Consider the following 13,420-nt stretch of genomic DNA (forward strand, 5'->3'; position numbering starts at 1 on the left):
AGGCAAAGCAAAGCCTAAGTGCTACATTCCGTTATCGAAACTTGACCTTCTGTTTTTTTTATACGACAGACTTCTCAGTCAGCCGTTAGAGTGCAGGACAATTGCAGGGCCAGTTGCTACGATCCTATTGACTCTAAAAGCCTCTCCCAGTCGAGATTCGAACATACGACGACCGGCTTATTATGCCAGCATCATACCTCGAAGCCAACTGGAAGGTGGCTATCCCGGAAGATGGAAGATCGATATCCTTTCGCTTGATGAGATGGTGCAGAATCTTGTTGAAAGTATGATGCATTCATGTAGTGCTTTTTGACGATAAGAAGCAAATGGTTCTTCAAAACATTAATAAATAGTTCAAAAATCGTAAACACACAACACAGAGAAAAATTGGCGACCACTAATGCAAAAAAAAAGTGAAGAAGTCAATTTCGATACTTTTTGAAATGATGAATTGTCTTATATCGAGGTATTCTGTATTCGGTGTTGATTTTAACATCAGGTTCAATGAACAGTGTTCCATTGCTTTAAATTATTGGAGAAACATTCCCATCCCATCAGCTTGGAAACATTTTGTTGATTGTGGTGATCCTGTACTAGGAAAAGTTTTTGTCCGGAATCAAAATTTCACAATCACCGTGCCGCTCGAGCAGCTGCCGACATCATTCAACTTTTGCAATTATATCATCAATGTATAAAAATGCACTTTCGGGAGGTTACCCGCTTAAAACGATGGTCATCATCCTTTGAAATCTGTTTGGTGATATATTTAGACCAAACGATAATCTTTTGAATTCATAGTGGCCGGTTTGAGTAAAGGAGGCGGTATATTACTTAGAATTTTCATCAAGTTCGACTTGGTGAAAAGCTGATGTCAAGTCGAGTGTAGTGAAGTATCAACCTAATTGATCTAGGATATCGTCGATTCTAGACAATGGGAATTTATCTGCCACGGAACTCTACGACCAAACACTATTTTGTCGTGTTGATCATCGACATTTTTAGCACTAGAAGGATTGGTGAATTATATGGGGAAATTGAAGGTCGAATTATGTTATCGGCTAACAGTTTTTTCTATTTCGCAAGGCTTAATTGTTTGGTTTTGGATTTGTATGTTGGAATTTGAACTGTTCAATCACCGTTGCGAATTCTACCTCCTAGTCGGCCTAAACATTCAGATCCCCGATGATCCTAACATCAAGTTGACAATCGTATTCACTATAGACTATAGACTGGTACGACAAAGGTGATCGGTTGCCTTTAACGTGGAGCACAGACGCCATTTTGACCAATTTTAAACATGGAGATTAGACGCTTGGTAGCTCGAAAGAGCACCCCTTCTCTACCAGTATACTATCGAATTCCCACAGGGATTGATTACCTGTACGCCTTCACGATAACTCGTATGCCAGCTGGTACCGCGTAGAGTCACGGATAGGAATTGAGAACCACCGCATTGTTTCACCATTTACCAGCTTTCTACCGAATGAACGAGGTATAAAAAGCTTTTCCAGGAATTTCTCCGGAAACAGCCTTGCGTTAGGTTTCATGATGCGTAACGGTGAATTGTATTTCATTACCAAAAACACTTAGGGCATCCTTGATCGATTTTGCTATACGCTGTATTGTCCGATACAACTTGTGTCTTGAAACTTCTCAAAACAATGCCCTTTTTGCTTTTTTAAGAAACGGTATTTCATCGCATCTCTCAATGACAACTTTGAGCTCGACCTTTGAATGGGTTTTAGGAGAAGCTGCCTTTTTACGAAATCTATTGAAAGGTCCGTGGTATTACTATTAAGAGGAGGAACGGTACCTATAGGTGTAAAGCAAAGCAAAGCCTAGGTGCTACATTCCTTTGTCGAAACTTTACCTTCTGTTTTTATACGACAGACTTTGCAGCCAGCTGTTAGAGTGCAGGACAATTGCAGAACCAGTTGCTACGGTCCTAATGATTCTAACCTATAGGTGTAATGTATTCTATATTCATAGTCCTACGCCGATCCTGCGTTTGTGTCCTGAAACACAGACCCTTCTATTTTTTTTGTAGGAATATTCGAATCAGATATTATTCTTAACGGAAAAGTGACTTTTTACTTCAATTGCATGAAAACTGCGCCTTCTGAACGTGGAACACTATTTCTTGACAGGTTCGTACTGATTGAGCAAACGCTAAAGTAATTTATATCTTGAGCATTTGTTGATAGCTTTTATTCCACTTCTTTTGAACTGTGTATCCCGCTTTACGACCAAATCCTACGGCTTCTTATCTGTAAAAATATTCCTGACTAGCGCTTTCTTTTCTATAGAGTTCTCCAATAAACTTGCATTTTTCCAGCCCTGGTAGCAAGACAAAAATATGTTTAAGATATATTTCATGGCGCACTCGATTTAATTGCTCGAAGTATTCACGAGAAAAGGGCTGACTGCGAAATCCCATTACATCAGAAATAGGAACATTTGTTCACGCATAGGCTTTTAATATTATTATTCCGTATATTTTCTTTCATACTTTCGCATTTAGGTTTGCCATTAGTTTGCAAAGATTGCATTCACGCTTTTTGAAACAATGCCAGTTTTCCTTTCGGTGCCCTCGAAAACGCCTCATTATGGACGGTTATGCTCCACATTATTTCCAGTCTAGTGCAACTGCAGCATTAATGTCAACAAGACGCTATCGTGGTACGATGAACCCTTTCATATCTGCTTTTCTAGCGAGAAACCACATCAGTGGACTCTAGGTGCAAAAGCACCTATACCTAGGGTCGACTTGGACTTGCCTGCTGGCCTGCCACTGCCGGTCGGCTACGGCAACGGCTACGGTACGGGGGAGCACATATAGCACAATTTTCTCAACCGGGCGAGACTCGACTGGCGAAAATATAGGCCACGCCGCATGTGTAAATGTGGTCCGGCCTACTCCGCTTCCGGAGTGTGTTCTCATTCCACAGCAGCATGGCAGTGAGGGTGAATTATTTAAAAGCCATTTGGAAAATTAAAATTTGGTTGGATCGCACAAACGTGCCATAGCAGAGTAGTAGTCCATGAACTGTGTGCCTTCTGTGAATGCGAAGTCACTGAATAAAACCGAATAAAGAAACTAATCCTGATTTCAGTCACCTACGACATAACCTTCTCGATTATTACACAGAAGAAAGTGGGTTGAATCTTGGGGAAAGCGTATTTAAAAATATATGAGATGAATTCAGAACGAAACTTGTATTATGAATAAAATTGAAGATGGACTCGGATCAGCGCTGGTATACAGTAATGTGCGTGAATGGTCTAACAATAGTTTTATTCCCTATGCGTATGAAAGAAACACTTGTTTCGAAATAAGGATATCTTCTCATGTTATATTCAGTGCAAAAATGGATAAAGCAACGCTACATTCAGCAAAGACTAAACAGAAGACGTGTTTGATTTAAATCTTAATCACAAAAAAACCTCCTACTCTTGCATAATTATAAAACCTAGCTGACCTGAAAGGGTTCTATAAAAGTTTACGAAAATTTACATCAATAGAAATAGAAAATTAAAAAAAAATACACGAAAATGTTCAACTGCTCTTACATTTTTATTTTCTTACCAAATAACTATGTACAAGTTATTAAACTGTATACGGCTCAAACACGGATGTCATCAGATAGAAATCACCCCCAACTCGACTAGTATAGATCCCCATCTTTGTAGACTTGTTGAAGATGCACAATCCAAGCAAGTATCCCGCGTAAGTAGAACACTGCTTACCGTTGAAGACATTGCGAGTATTCAACGCCATTCTGAACAGCGTGTACGAATGAGCGTGACTACAGATAATAGGCTCAGCAGCTTCCGCGTTGGAAAACAAGGGAATTACGCAATTCGGTTGCGGAGCTGATCCTCCGGTTGGGTAAAAGTTTTCGTGACCATCTCCGGTACATACACCCCAAGTACAGCGAGATGTAATGATCATCTGCACATACGAAGCATCTGATTTGTCCAGCCTTTTCGAGGTTCCAACATCAAATGGCATTTTGAACAAGGGACTAGCCGGATCGAGACCATAGATTGCCCCAATCTTGCCTCCCAAATTCATACCAGCATTGCCACTGACGTGTGCTCCCATGCTATGACCTACAAGCGTTACCTTACTCAACGGTATTCCCTGCTGATTAAGGTAGGTGATAAACTTCGCCAAATACGCGCCCACTCGTACAGTATGATTTGCAGCAAGTGCATAGCCATAGATAGCCAAATTTCCCCAATCTACTACACAGATATTCGTGTCTACATATTGCAAATAATCACTTGTCATCGATCGAATCCAGTTACGGTTACGATTGTCCAACCATCCATGAACGATAAAAACAATCGGTTTTGAGGTAACAAGCTTTGAACTCAAGCTTCCATCGTTTATCACAGTTTGCTCAAGATTGGGAGAATTACTGCAAAATATTCACTTAAGTTTAATACTAAGTTCAACTGATAACCTACCACATTCTTACCGGTTTCCACACCAAAAAGTAACATCCACCTCGATTGGATTCGTAGAATCCCCATTGATGATGTATTTAGTAGTGTTGGCTACAATCCCGAAAAAACTGTCCATCAAAAAGGCGGCATCGTAATCAGAAGTGGCACTAAATATGTCCAACAGTCCAGCAAACGCATTTTGTCCCAGTAGGACGACGAAAAAGACTTCAAACAGGCGTCTCATCTTTTCCAAATTTGAAAGACAACTAATGGCTTTTTAATACTTTTTACAAGACTATAAAGATATCATGTTTTATGCCAGACGAATTCTGTTTATTCAACTGTCGTTTTCGGCAGCGTTGATTAATAGGATAATTGTTGTGTTGCGTGAACTGCGTATTAAAAATACGTAAATTGAAACAATTGCTGCTATTGACGGACAGAATTAAGGCGAGCCTTGAAAATCGTGCGCAAACCAGCAATTTTGCACAATTGCTCGTGATTCTTTTGCCAGGAGGTTAGCATAGATCAATGAACTTAGGAACCGGAACCACTTGCGAATACATTGAATAATACATTTACTGCTTGTTATGGCAAGGTTACCTATAATCATTGTTATTATCATTACGCCAAAACATGATGATTTACAAAGGCCAGCGTACATCCAGCAAACGGTGATTTTCCCGGAACGTTTAAATATTAAACTTGAAATTAGAATTGAACTAGACTTGGAATTGGGCTTTAAGTTGGATTTGAAATTAAAGTTGAAATTGGACACGGAACTGCATTTGAAGTTACGATTGACAAAGCAAAGCCTAGGTGCTACATTCCGTTATCAAAACTTGACCTTCTGTTTTTATACGACAGACTTCACAGCCAGCTGTTAGAGTACAGGACAATTGCAGGGCCAGTTGCTGCGATCCTATTGCCTCTCCCAGCCGAGATTCGACCATACGATGACTGGCTTATTAGGCTAGCGTCATATCTCGAAGCCAACTGGGAAGCTGAAGTGGAGTTGTACAAGCGACGCTAAAGTTAAATTTGAAACTGAAATTGGACGTAAATTTGATTGAAATTAGACTTGAGATTAGACATGAAAACATCTGAAATTAGACTTGAAATTGAAATCCAAATTGTACTAGAAATTAAATTTTAAATCTGAATTTAAATTTAACCAAAACTTGGATTTAAATTAGACTTGAAGTTTAAAGTGAAAAATCGGACATTCAATTGAACTTGACGACATTAAATTACACTTAAATTTGGACATGAACACTTAATTTTTACTCGATTTCATTACATTTTTCTTTTCTCTCACACGGTTTACCTCTTTTCTGTTCCTTTCTATCTTTTTCTGTTTCGTATTTCCACTCTTTGTTCCATTTTGTCTTCTTTGTCTCCTTTTTATCTCTCGTTTTAGTTTTTTCCGTGTCTTCTGTTTCATTATTCCATTATTTCGTTTACCACCCCACTCTTTCTTGATTTCAGACCTGTTTTTCGAGCAATTTTTTATAATTTTCCTTCCTGTTTTCGGTTTTTTCTCTTCCCTGTTTCCTTTTTTTGTTTCCAGTCTACGTCTAACTCTGCTTTCCTTCTCGTTTTTCATCTTTGTTTATTCTGTTTTTCCTTTTTTAGATGATACCCCGTTACTTCTTCTTTTCTGTCTCGTTTATTCTGTTTTTGAATTGTTTTTTGTCTCTTGCCCCCCACTTTCTCGACTTTTTTTCTCCCGTTTTTCCTTTTTCTTTAGTCTGTTTTTCCTAATATTCTTTTCTTCATCTTCAGTCCCATCTTTCCATCTCATCTTGTTCCATTACCCTGTTTGACCCATTCTCCTCGTTTCCTGTTTCCTCTTTCATTTTTCTTTTTCGCTATTGTTCCTTTCAATTTTTGTACCGTTTTTCCTTTTTGTCTCGTTTTCCCTCTTTTTCTTTCGCCTTTTCCCACCTTTTATGTTATACTTTTCTTTCTATTTCTGTTCCAACTTCCCTATATTTGTTTTGTTTGCTTTTTTTCCACCCACTTTTTTCTCTTTCTCTTCTTCGCCTGCACCGTTTTTCGCCCTTACTGAATTTCCTGTTACTGCTGACCCGTTTTTTGTTTTCTATCCCGTTAACTTCATTTCATTATTTTGCTCTGTTCTAATCTTTCTCTTATAATATCCTGCTTTTCCTCTTTTTCTATCACGTTTGTTTTTATTTTATTTGTTTTATCCTGTTTTTCTGTCCTCTTTTTCCTCATTATCAGGCTACTCCTTTTCTATAGCGTTTTTCTCCTCTTTTCGTTCCGTGTTTTTCCTTTTATTCCAGCTTATTCTCATTTTCTTCCATTTTCTCATTTTCTGAATTGATACAATATACTGCTAATTCTTTTCTATTTCTGGTACAGACGAAATTAACTTAGCTTTGCCAACCTGAAACCAAAGACTCGAGCAAATCATTTGCGTTCCTGTTCATGTTGTTCTCTACTTTCATTCATTCTCGACAATAGTGCGTGAAATCAAATGTGAATCATGCATTCATTTTGAAATTACAATAAATGTAAACATTGCTCCAAAGTGTTTCTTCCGAATTAATTTCCTTCAGCCAGGTTTTATTTGATTTTAAAAAGCAGGCAGTTTAAGAAATTAAACTTGGAGACCTAAAATAGCAGTCCAGAGCAAGAAAATTGAGTGACAGGTTAGTCGGGAAATCATTCAGCACTGCAATTTTGAAGGGTAGATAACTGAGAAAAACAAACACTGTCAGCGATTCAGTAATCATGTCCAAGCGCTGACAAATAAAAGAATACTACCAGGGGTAAGCCGTATGCGCTGAATGCGTTTTATATTCGCCTTCATGCAGGGCTATTAATTTTTTCGAGCTCTGGCCATAACTCACCAACAGCAAAAAAATATTTTAAAAAATTTCCATGTGACAGAACATAATACTCCGACTTTTATTTGAATATATCAATCACGTGTTTTGTCTTGATCCATTTAATAAGGTCGTGTCAGGCACATAATTAATTTTTCATAACGGTAGTTTTTACAATCGACGACGGGGACGGTAGAAGAAAGTAATGAAACTAAGGTGTTGATAGTGTCCGAACAAAATGTGACAAGACGTGAAGGGGAAGTAGCGGTAAACTAGGTAAGGGAGGGTTGATCCAGTCCACTGTGATTCAATGATTTACCAATACCTACGATCCTCAGGAACTAGGATGAGAAATTGAGCCCGAATCTGGTTATACTTGGCTCCGATTATAGATTGATTTGATCAGCGGATCCTCCAGCTTGGGAAAAGAGGAACGGTACACAACATCTTAAGCGTTGCTTCAATGACCCTTCCTTACTTTATTTTGCGCTCTTCACGCATTGTCCCATTGTTTTCGGACACTATCAACACTTTCGTTTCTTTACTTTGTTCTAGCGTTCCCTCCGACAATTTGTTTGAAGTTTTACACCATTGCTTAGGTAAGGATCCGAGCAACGTTAACGCTTCGATGCCATGCGACGTCAATAATGTCCGAGATGTTCCGACAGTCGATCAAAACGAGGTCGACCTGTGTTTCAGGGACCTCCAGATGTACTTGTCAAGGAGTATATCTAAGTCTAAGTCCCCCCTAATAGAAAAAATATGCTGGAAGACCTTCTATAACCATGATATTAAATGTGACAAAGTCGCTAGGCCTTACGCCCAGTTCGTTGGTCAACTGCTAGATCCTCGAATCAGCGTCTAGTTCTAATCGTTGGAAAAGTACGATAATATTATCCCCTGATAAAATGTATTCAGTCGTTCCTATATAATGATCATGAAAAAAAAATTTACCCTTATTAAGCCTCAGAAATACAAAAATCTTCGAATCAGCGCAAAACCTTTTTCACTTGATTTACTAAAAAGAGTGTTATGATCAAAGTTTGGTCGATTTAAACTAGACGCATTTCTTTTGCAGAATGATGCCTGTATTTGGATTTTGACATTCGCACTTTAATTATCATATAGCATCCAAGAAAAAGGAGTAATGCATCGCGAATTGCGAAAATCTAAACAAATCGCACGTACAGGCCGTGAAAACCGTTAAAAGTGAGCGAATCAGCTGTGAGCCACTTAATAATTTGTTGACATTTGTTGACAGCCAGTAATGGAAGCATGAATCGGCGGGAGATCGAAAGACAAAATTAGTAATATTTCGATTTTTCTTTCATTCAACTATCGCACTGTATCAAGACAGTGAAAAAAGATCAAATTGTATCTATAAATAAAACAAAACTGCCAAACACGATCCTGGACGCTGTACACGACGATACTGATGATGATCACGTATTCGAAGGGACGGTGGACGACAAAATCTACGTCAACGCAGATTTCAAACAATTTCCTGGGCAAGCGGCTTTTACGGAATCTGGACGAAGAAAGTCATCTTCCAGCTTGTGACACTGTCGAAGGTCGCCAAAAAATTGGGTTTGGAGGACTATTTGTATCTGTGGCTTGAAAAGCAATATTTTAATTGTAACCAGGACCGTCAAGCAATAAGTTTAACGTAAATAAGTATCTGGACTGGAAAAAGTCTGGTAAGATTCCTAAAGCGACATAATTGTTCCGTGCTATTTTGGCCGGATTTGACAACCTGCCAATACGGAGAAAAGAACTGTACAGAACAGTAGTAAGAGTTAAACAAAAGGTCCGGCAGTTCGTATCCGGAAACTTAACTGAATATTTTTCCTGTATTTTATAATAATCAAACATCATAAAAAAAGTTTGCACGCATTCTTGTTCGCCAAATTTTGATTATAGGTCCCGCTCTTTCATAAGAAAACATGGACGTGGTACGGACATATTTCTATCCATTTAATTTAATCGAAATTTCAACATGAAATACAAACCTGACAATACTGATCATAACTAGAAACATCTTCTATGAAATAAAACATTCCCGGAAACGCCTTCTAAACCCGCAAGGCTCGGTCTAGTGATCAACAAATCATCAGGATCATTGCATAATTAATTGGCACAACAGTAGCGGACAGATGCTGCTAAAGGAAAATAAATAAGCATTGCTAAATTGACGCACGCTTTAGCGTACACCTTCAGGTTCAGCATTCGAAACAAAATTTCAAGGTCGATGCAAAGCTGTTTCAATAAAATTTAAACGTACAATCAAGGGCTTTTGTTTCGAAACGGTATATAATCGGTGGCCTTCAAAAATGCATCTTCAGTTGGAACTATGCTCCCGAGTAATTAAGCAATTAATGGGACCATGTTTCATCTTGTGATAACACTGGCTGTAGCTGTTTTCGGGGACCGCGCCTCCGCCGGTCTTCTGGACATTTTTAACGTTAACACCGATTACAATGCGGCTAATGTAATGGACAGTATTTTCAAAGTTATGAGCAATGACATCCAATATATTTTAACGGGCGATACTAAAAACCCCATCGAGTCGGATGTAATTTTTCAGTGTGGAAATAGGTAAAATCATTCGCGATTAACTTACTCTATGATTGATCGATCATTGATTGCAGAAATTCTCCGGAGCTTTCGCAAACTGTTATAAACGATGGTAACTTTAGTTCCAAAATCGTAGCCAGCAAACCAATGGTTTTCATCACTCACGGCTGGCTAGACAATGGTAACAGGATCTGGGTGAGAAACATGGCAGCTGATTATCTGAAGTTCGTGGATACGAATGTGTGCGTTGTGGACTGGAGCAAACTATGCCTGTACGGTTATGCGATAGCGGTCAACCACACTTTCCGCGTAGGAGCGTATATGGCCAACTTTATCACCTATTTAAACGGTCAGGGCATTCCTTTGAGCAAAGTGACATTAGTGGGTCACAGTTTAGGAGCTCAAATAAGCGGCCATACCGGGAGGAATCTAGGAGGCAAAATAGCAGCAATCTACGGTCTAGATCCGGCCGGTCCCCTTTTTACTATGCCGTTTGATGTAGGTCCAGCAAAAAGATTGGACAGTTCTGATGCGCAGTACGTTCAGATGATCATAACTTCCCGTTGCGCCCTCGGTGTGTGCATTGGGGATGGGCACGAAAATTTTTACCCAACTGGAGGATTAGTACCACAACCGAATTGTGTGCTGCCATTATTTGGAAACTCAGAAAGTTTTGAACAAATAACCTGCAGTCATTCTCATGCTTGTACTCTTTTCCAAATGGCATTAAACCCAAACAATGTTTTCAATGGGAAAAAGTGCAGTGCATATCCTGCGTATTTAGTAGGACTTTGTCTGTTCAACAAATCGACAAAGATGGGCATTTATTCCAGCCGTGTGGGTGGGGACTTTTATCTGATGACATCTGCTTTTCCACCCTACACGTAAACGCTAAGTTGGAAGCTGAAAAGGAATAAACCGATCTTTCCAAATTTACTTATTCTTTTTGTTGAATCTTGTCCACTAATCCCATTGAACGCATTTGTAATTATGGTCAGTTAATTATCTCAACTTTTATTGACACTCTACACCATCAGTTTATCGTTCATGTCATGTGCAGCATTTGCCATTAGTTGCAGCTCATCCTGCAGTCCAATTTAAAAACTTTTTGACGCAGACTGAGAAGCACAAAAAAACTAGTTCTTTTAAATATTTCTTAAATCTTTCTTGTAACTTTTGCCCATAAATATACTGCATCGTGCACTGGCTGCTGCCAACTACAGTTCTTATTATTTAACATTGCAAGAGCTCTCCACTTGTGCTCCGCGAAGCTTGTGTACTACTAATGAAAATGAGAATAATGCAAGAAAGCTGCCGCAATTTTGCTAGTTTTTATTTTCTTTCGCAAAGATCCCATCTCATTGGGATGAAGTTCATTTTTCTTCTGGCCATGGCCAGAATTTTTCACAAAGAATAAATGAAGAATCTACAAACTTTAGCCTGCAGTCAAGACAGTAAAGGTTCCCCCGCTCCCGTTAGCGTCCAGCAGAGCCTGCCTACCCGCTGTGCAATGTAGGCTGAATTGTGCATGGTGATGGTGCAGTTGGTGATGATGATGATGATGATAATGATAAAAACTGTCGGTGATTTAAAAATTGCCAACCTTTTTTCTCATTATGCTGAACGGAAAAAAAATTTAAGTTACATGCAAAGTTGAATGATTTTACGCGGAAAAGTATTGAATGGTTATATATTCGTAATTTTATCAATACAGATAAACCAACTTTAATAATGTATAACGAGAAACCGAATGATTGGGATTAGGCCGTTTAGTCATTAAATTATAGTAGCCGCTAGATTTTGCTTTTTACATCAACGTTTCGATCCGGATTTGGATCTTCATCAGGGCTTAAAGTGCTGATCGTCTTTGTCTAAATCAACACTTTAAGCCCAGATGAAGATCCAAATCCGGATCGAAACGTTAGCATAAAAGGAAAATCTAGCGTCTACTATAATTTAATGACTGAACAACCAAATTCCCAATTATTCGATACACAGTCGAAAAATACCAGTTAATTATAACCAGAAACGATATGATATTAAATTGTTTATTTACCATAGAAGACGGAACTAGTTGAAATACATCAAAAATGATGACGACTCTTCCGTTTTCAATTTTTTGTTTTCTGCTTGATTTGCAAATTTACTTGCGGTGTTTAGTTGACTATATTTATTACCGTTTTTTCCATTCATCATTCATGCATGCTTATTCGATTTGCCTCTACTCGATGGTCACTTTCTCTTTGTCATGCTTTTCCTATTTTTTATTCATTCTTCTTTCCATTTTCAATTTGACTTGCCCATTTCGCCTTCTAATTGATTTTTCTCATTTAGTTTTCCCACTTACGTTTCCAGTTTTCTTTCTCATTTCATAATTTCACCCCTATCTATTTCCTTTTTCTATTCTTCTATTCTCTATTTGCTTTTCCCAAATCTCTTTCCAGTTTCTATTTTTCACGGTCCTCCATGTTTTTCCATTTCCCTTTCTCATTTTCCTTTTGCCATTTACTTTACCCATACTCTTTTTCCACTTCCCTTCCTTGTTTCTGCTTCTCATTCGAGCTTCTTTATTTGCATGTTTCGTTCCGTTTCCCTTTACATTACTCTTTTTCCATATTTTTTCTTTTGAATTCCTTGGCATTTTATTTTCTGTTTCATTTCCCCATTTCACTTTGTCCGACTTTTCTTCTCCATTTTCTTTTTGCACACCCACCTGTTTTTTATCATTTTCCTCCCTATTTTTTCCCAATTTGCATTCCTATTTCACTTTTCAATTTGAGTCTTTTAATTTGCTGTTATGTCTCCCTTTTACTTTGTCGTTTTTATATCTTTTTCCATTCTCATCGTCTTTTAGTTGGTTTTATTACGTCTGCTTCCAATTGAACTTTCTTCGACTTTCCTATTTCATTTATTTTACTTTGCGTTGCTTTTATATCTTTTTCGAATACCTCTTTTCTACCTCCTTTTCCATATATCTTTTCCCATATTTTACTACTTAAGTTTTTTGTCATTTGCCTTGTACAGTTTTCGTTCTTGCTCCTCTTTCTGGTTTTTTAAAATTGCTGTTTTCTGTGTCTCTTATAGTTAGAATTCCGTACTTTCCCTAGTTTTTTAACTTCCACATCTTTATATTTTCACCCAATTCCCATCTCACTTTCTTTTCTTTCAACTATTTGATTTCACAGTTTCCTTTTCACATTTTCTTTTCTCGTTTCATTTTCCCATTCCCTTACTGTTTACATTTACTTGTGTCCATTTTTATAACTCATATATCTTTCCGAAATTCCTTTTTTAGTTCCTTTTCCAATTTACCTATCAGGCTTTCAGTTCTTTTCCCTGTCCCATTTTGCTTTACAATTTTTTTCTCAATTCTCCAAATGGGACTGACATTCTAAGTACTGCTTCCCATTGCAATTTTCTTCTCGTATTTTGCTTCCTGTAGATTTTTCCTATTTGTCTTTTCTATTTCCCTTTCCTTCTTTACCGGTTTTCTTTTCCATTTCTGTTGCCTACTTCTCTTCGCCATTTTCTATTCCCAT

The 13,420-nt window shown here is 38.1% G+C and overlaps 2 protein-coding genes across 2 annotated transcripts; one reads left to right on the plus strand and one right to left on the minus strand.

The window, feature by feature from the left end:
* Positions 1 to 3,607: 3,607 nt before the first annotated feature.
* LOC128736237 (pancreatic triacylglycerol lipase-like) lies at positions 3,608 to 4,696 on the minus strand. Its single transcript, XM_053830716.1, has 2 exons — positions 4,485 to 4,696; positions 3,608 to 4,424 (listed from the first exon to the last, which is right to left on the minus strand). Exons 1-2 carry the CDS (start codon positions 4,694 to 4,696, stop codon positions 3,608 to 3,610), a joined length of 1,029 nt encoding a protein of 342 aa, XP_053686691.1.
* Positions 4,697 to 9,690: 4,994 nt separating this feature from the next.
* On the plus strand, positions 9,691 to 10,769 carry LOC128737933 (lipase member H-B-like). Its single transcript, XM_053832709.1, has 2 exons — positions 9,691 to 9,902; positions 9,956 to 10,769. Exons 1-2 carry the CDS (start codon positions 9,691 to 9,693, stop codon positions 10,767 to 10,769), a joined length of 1,026 nt encoding a protein of 341 aa, XP_053688684.1.
* The last annotated feature ends 2,651 nt before the right edge of the window (positions 10,770 to 13,420 follow it).

This window comes from Sabethes cyaneus, chromosome 2 (genome assembly GCF_943734655.1).
Source record: "Sabethes cyaneus chromosome 2, idSabCyanKW18_F2, whole genome shotgun sequence".
In the NCBI taxonomy this organism is placed as follows: domain Eukaryota; kingdom Metazoa; phylum Arthropoda; class Insecta; order Diptera; family Culicidae; genus Sabethes; species Sabethes cyaneus.

Excerpts from the sequence above, each read along its gene's own strand:
- LOC128736237 (XM_053830716.1), bottom strand. The coding sequence starts at position 4,696 with ATGAGACGCCTGTTTGAAGTCTTTTTCGTCGTCCTACTGGGACAAAAT. Across the intron at positions 4,425-4,484 it reads ACTTTTTGGTGTGGAAACCG|TAATTCTCCCAATCTTGAGC; the intron begins GTAAGAATGTGG and ends AATATTTTGCAG.
- LOC128737933 (XM_053832709.1), top strand. The coding sequence starts at position 9,691 with ATGTTTCATCTTGTGATAACACTGGCTGTAGCTGTTTTCGGGGACCGC. Across the intron at positions 9,903-9,955 it reads ATTTTTCAGTGTGGAAATAG|AAATTCTCCGGAGCTTTCGC; the intron begins GTAAAATCATTC and ends CATTGATTGCAG.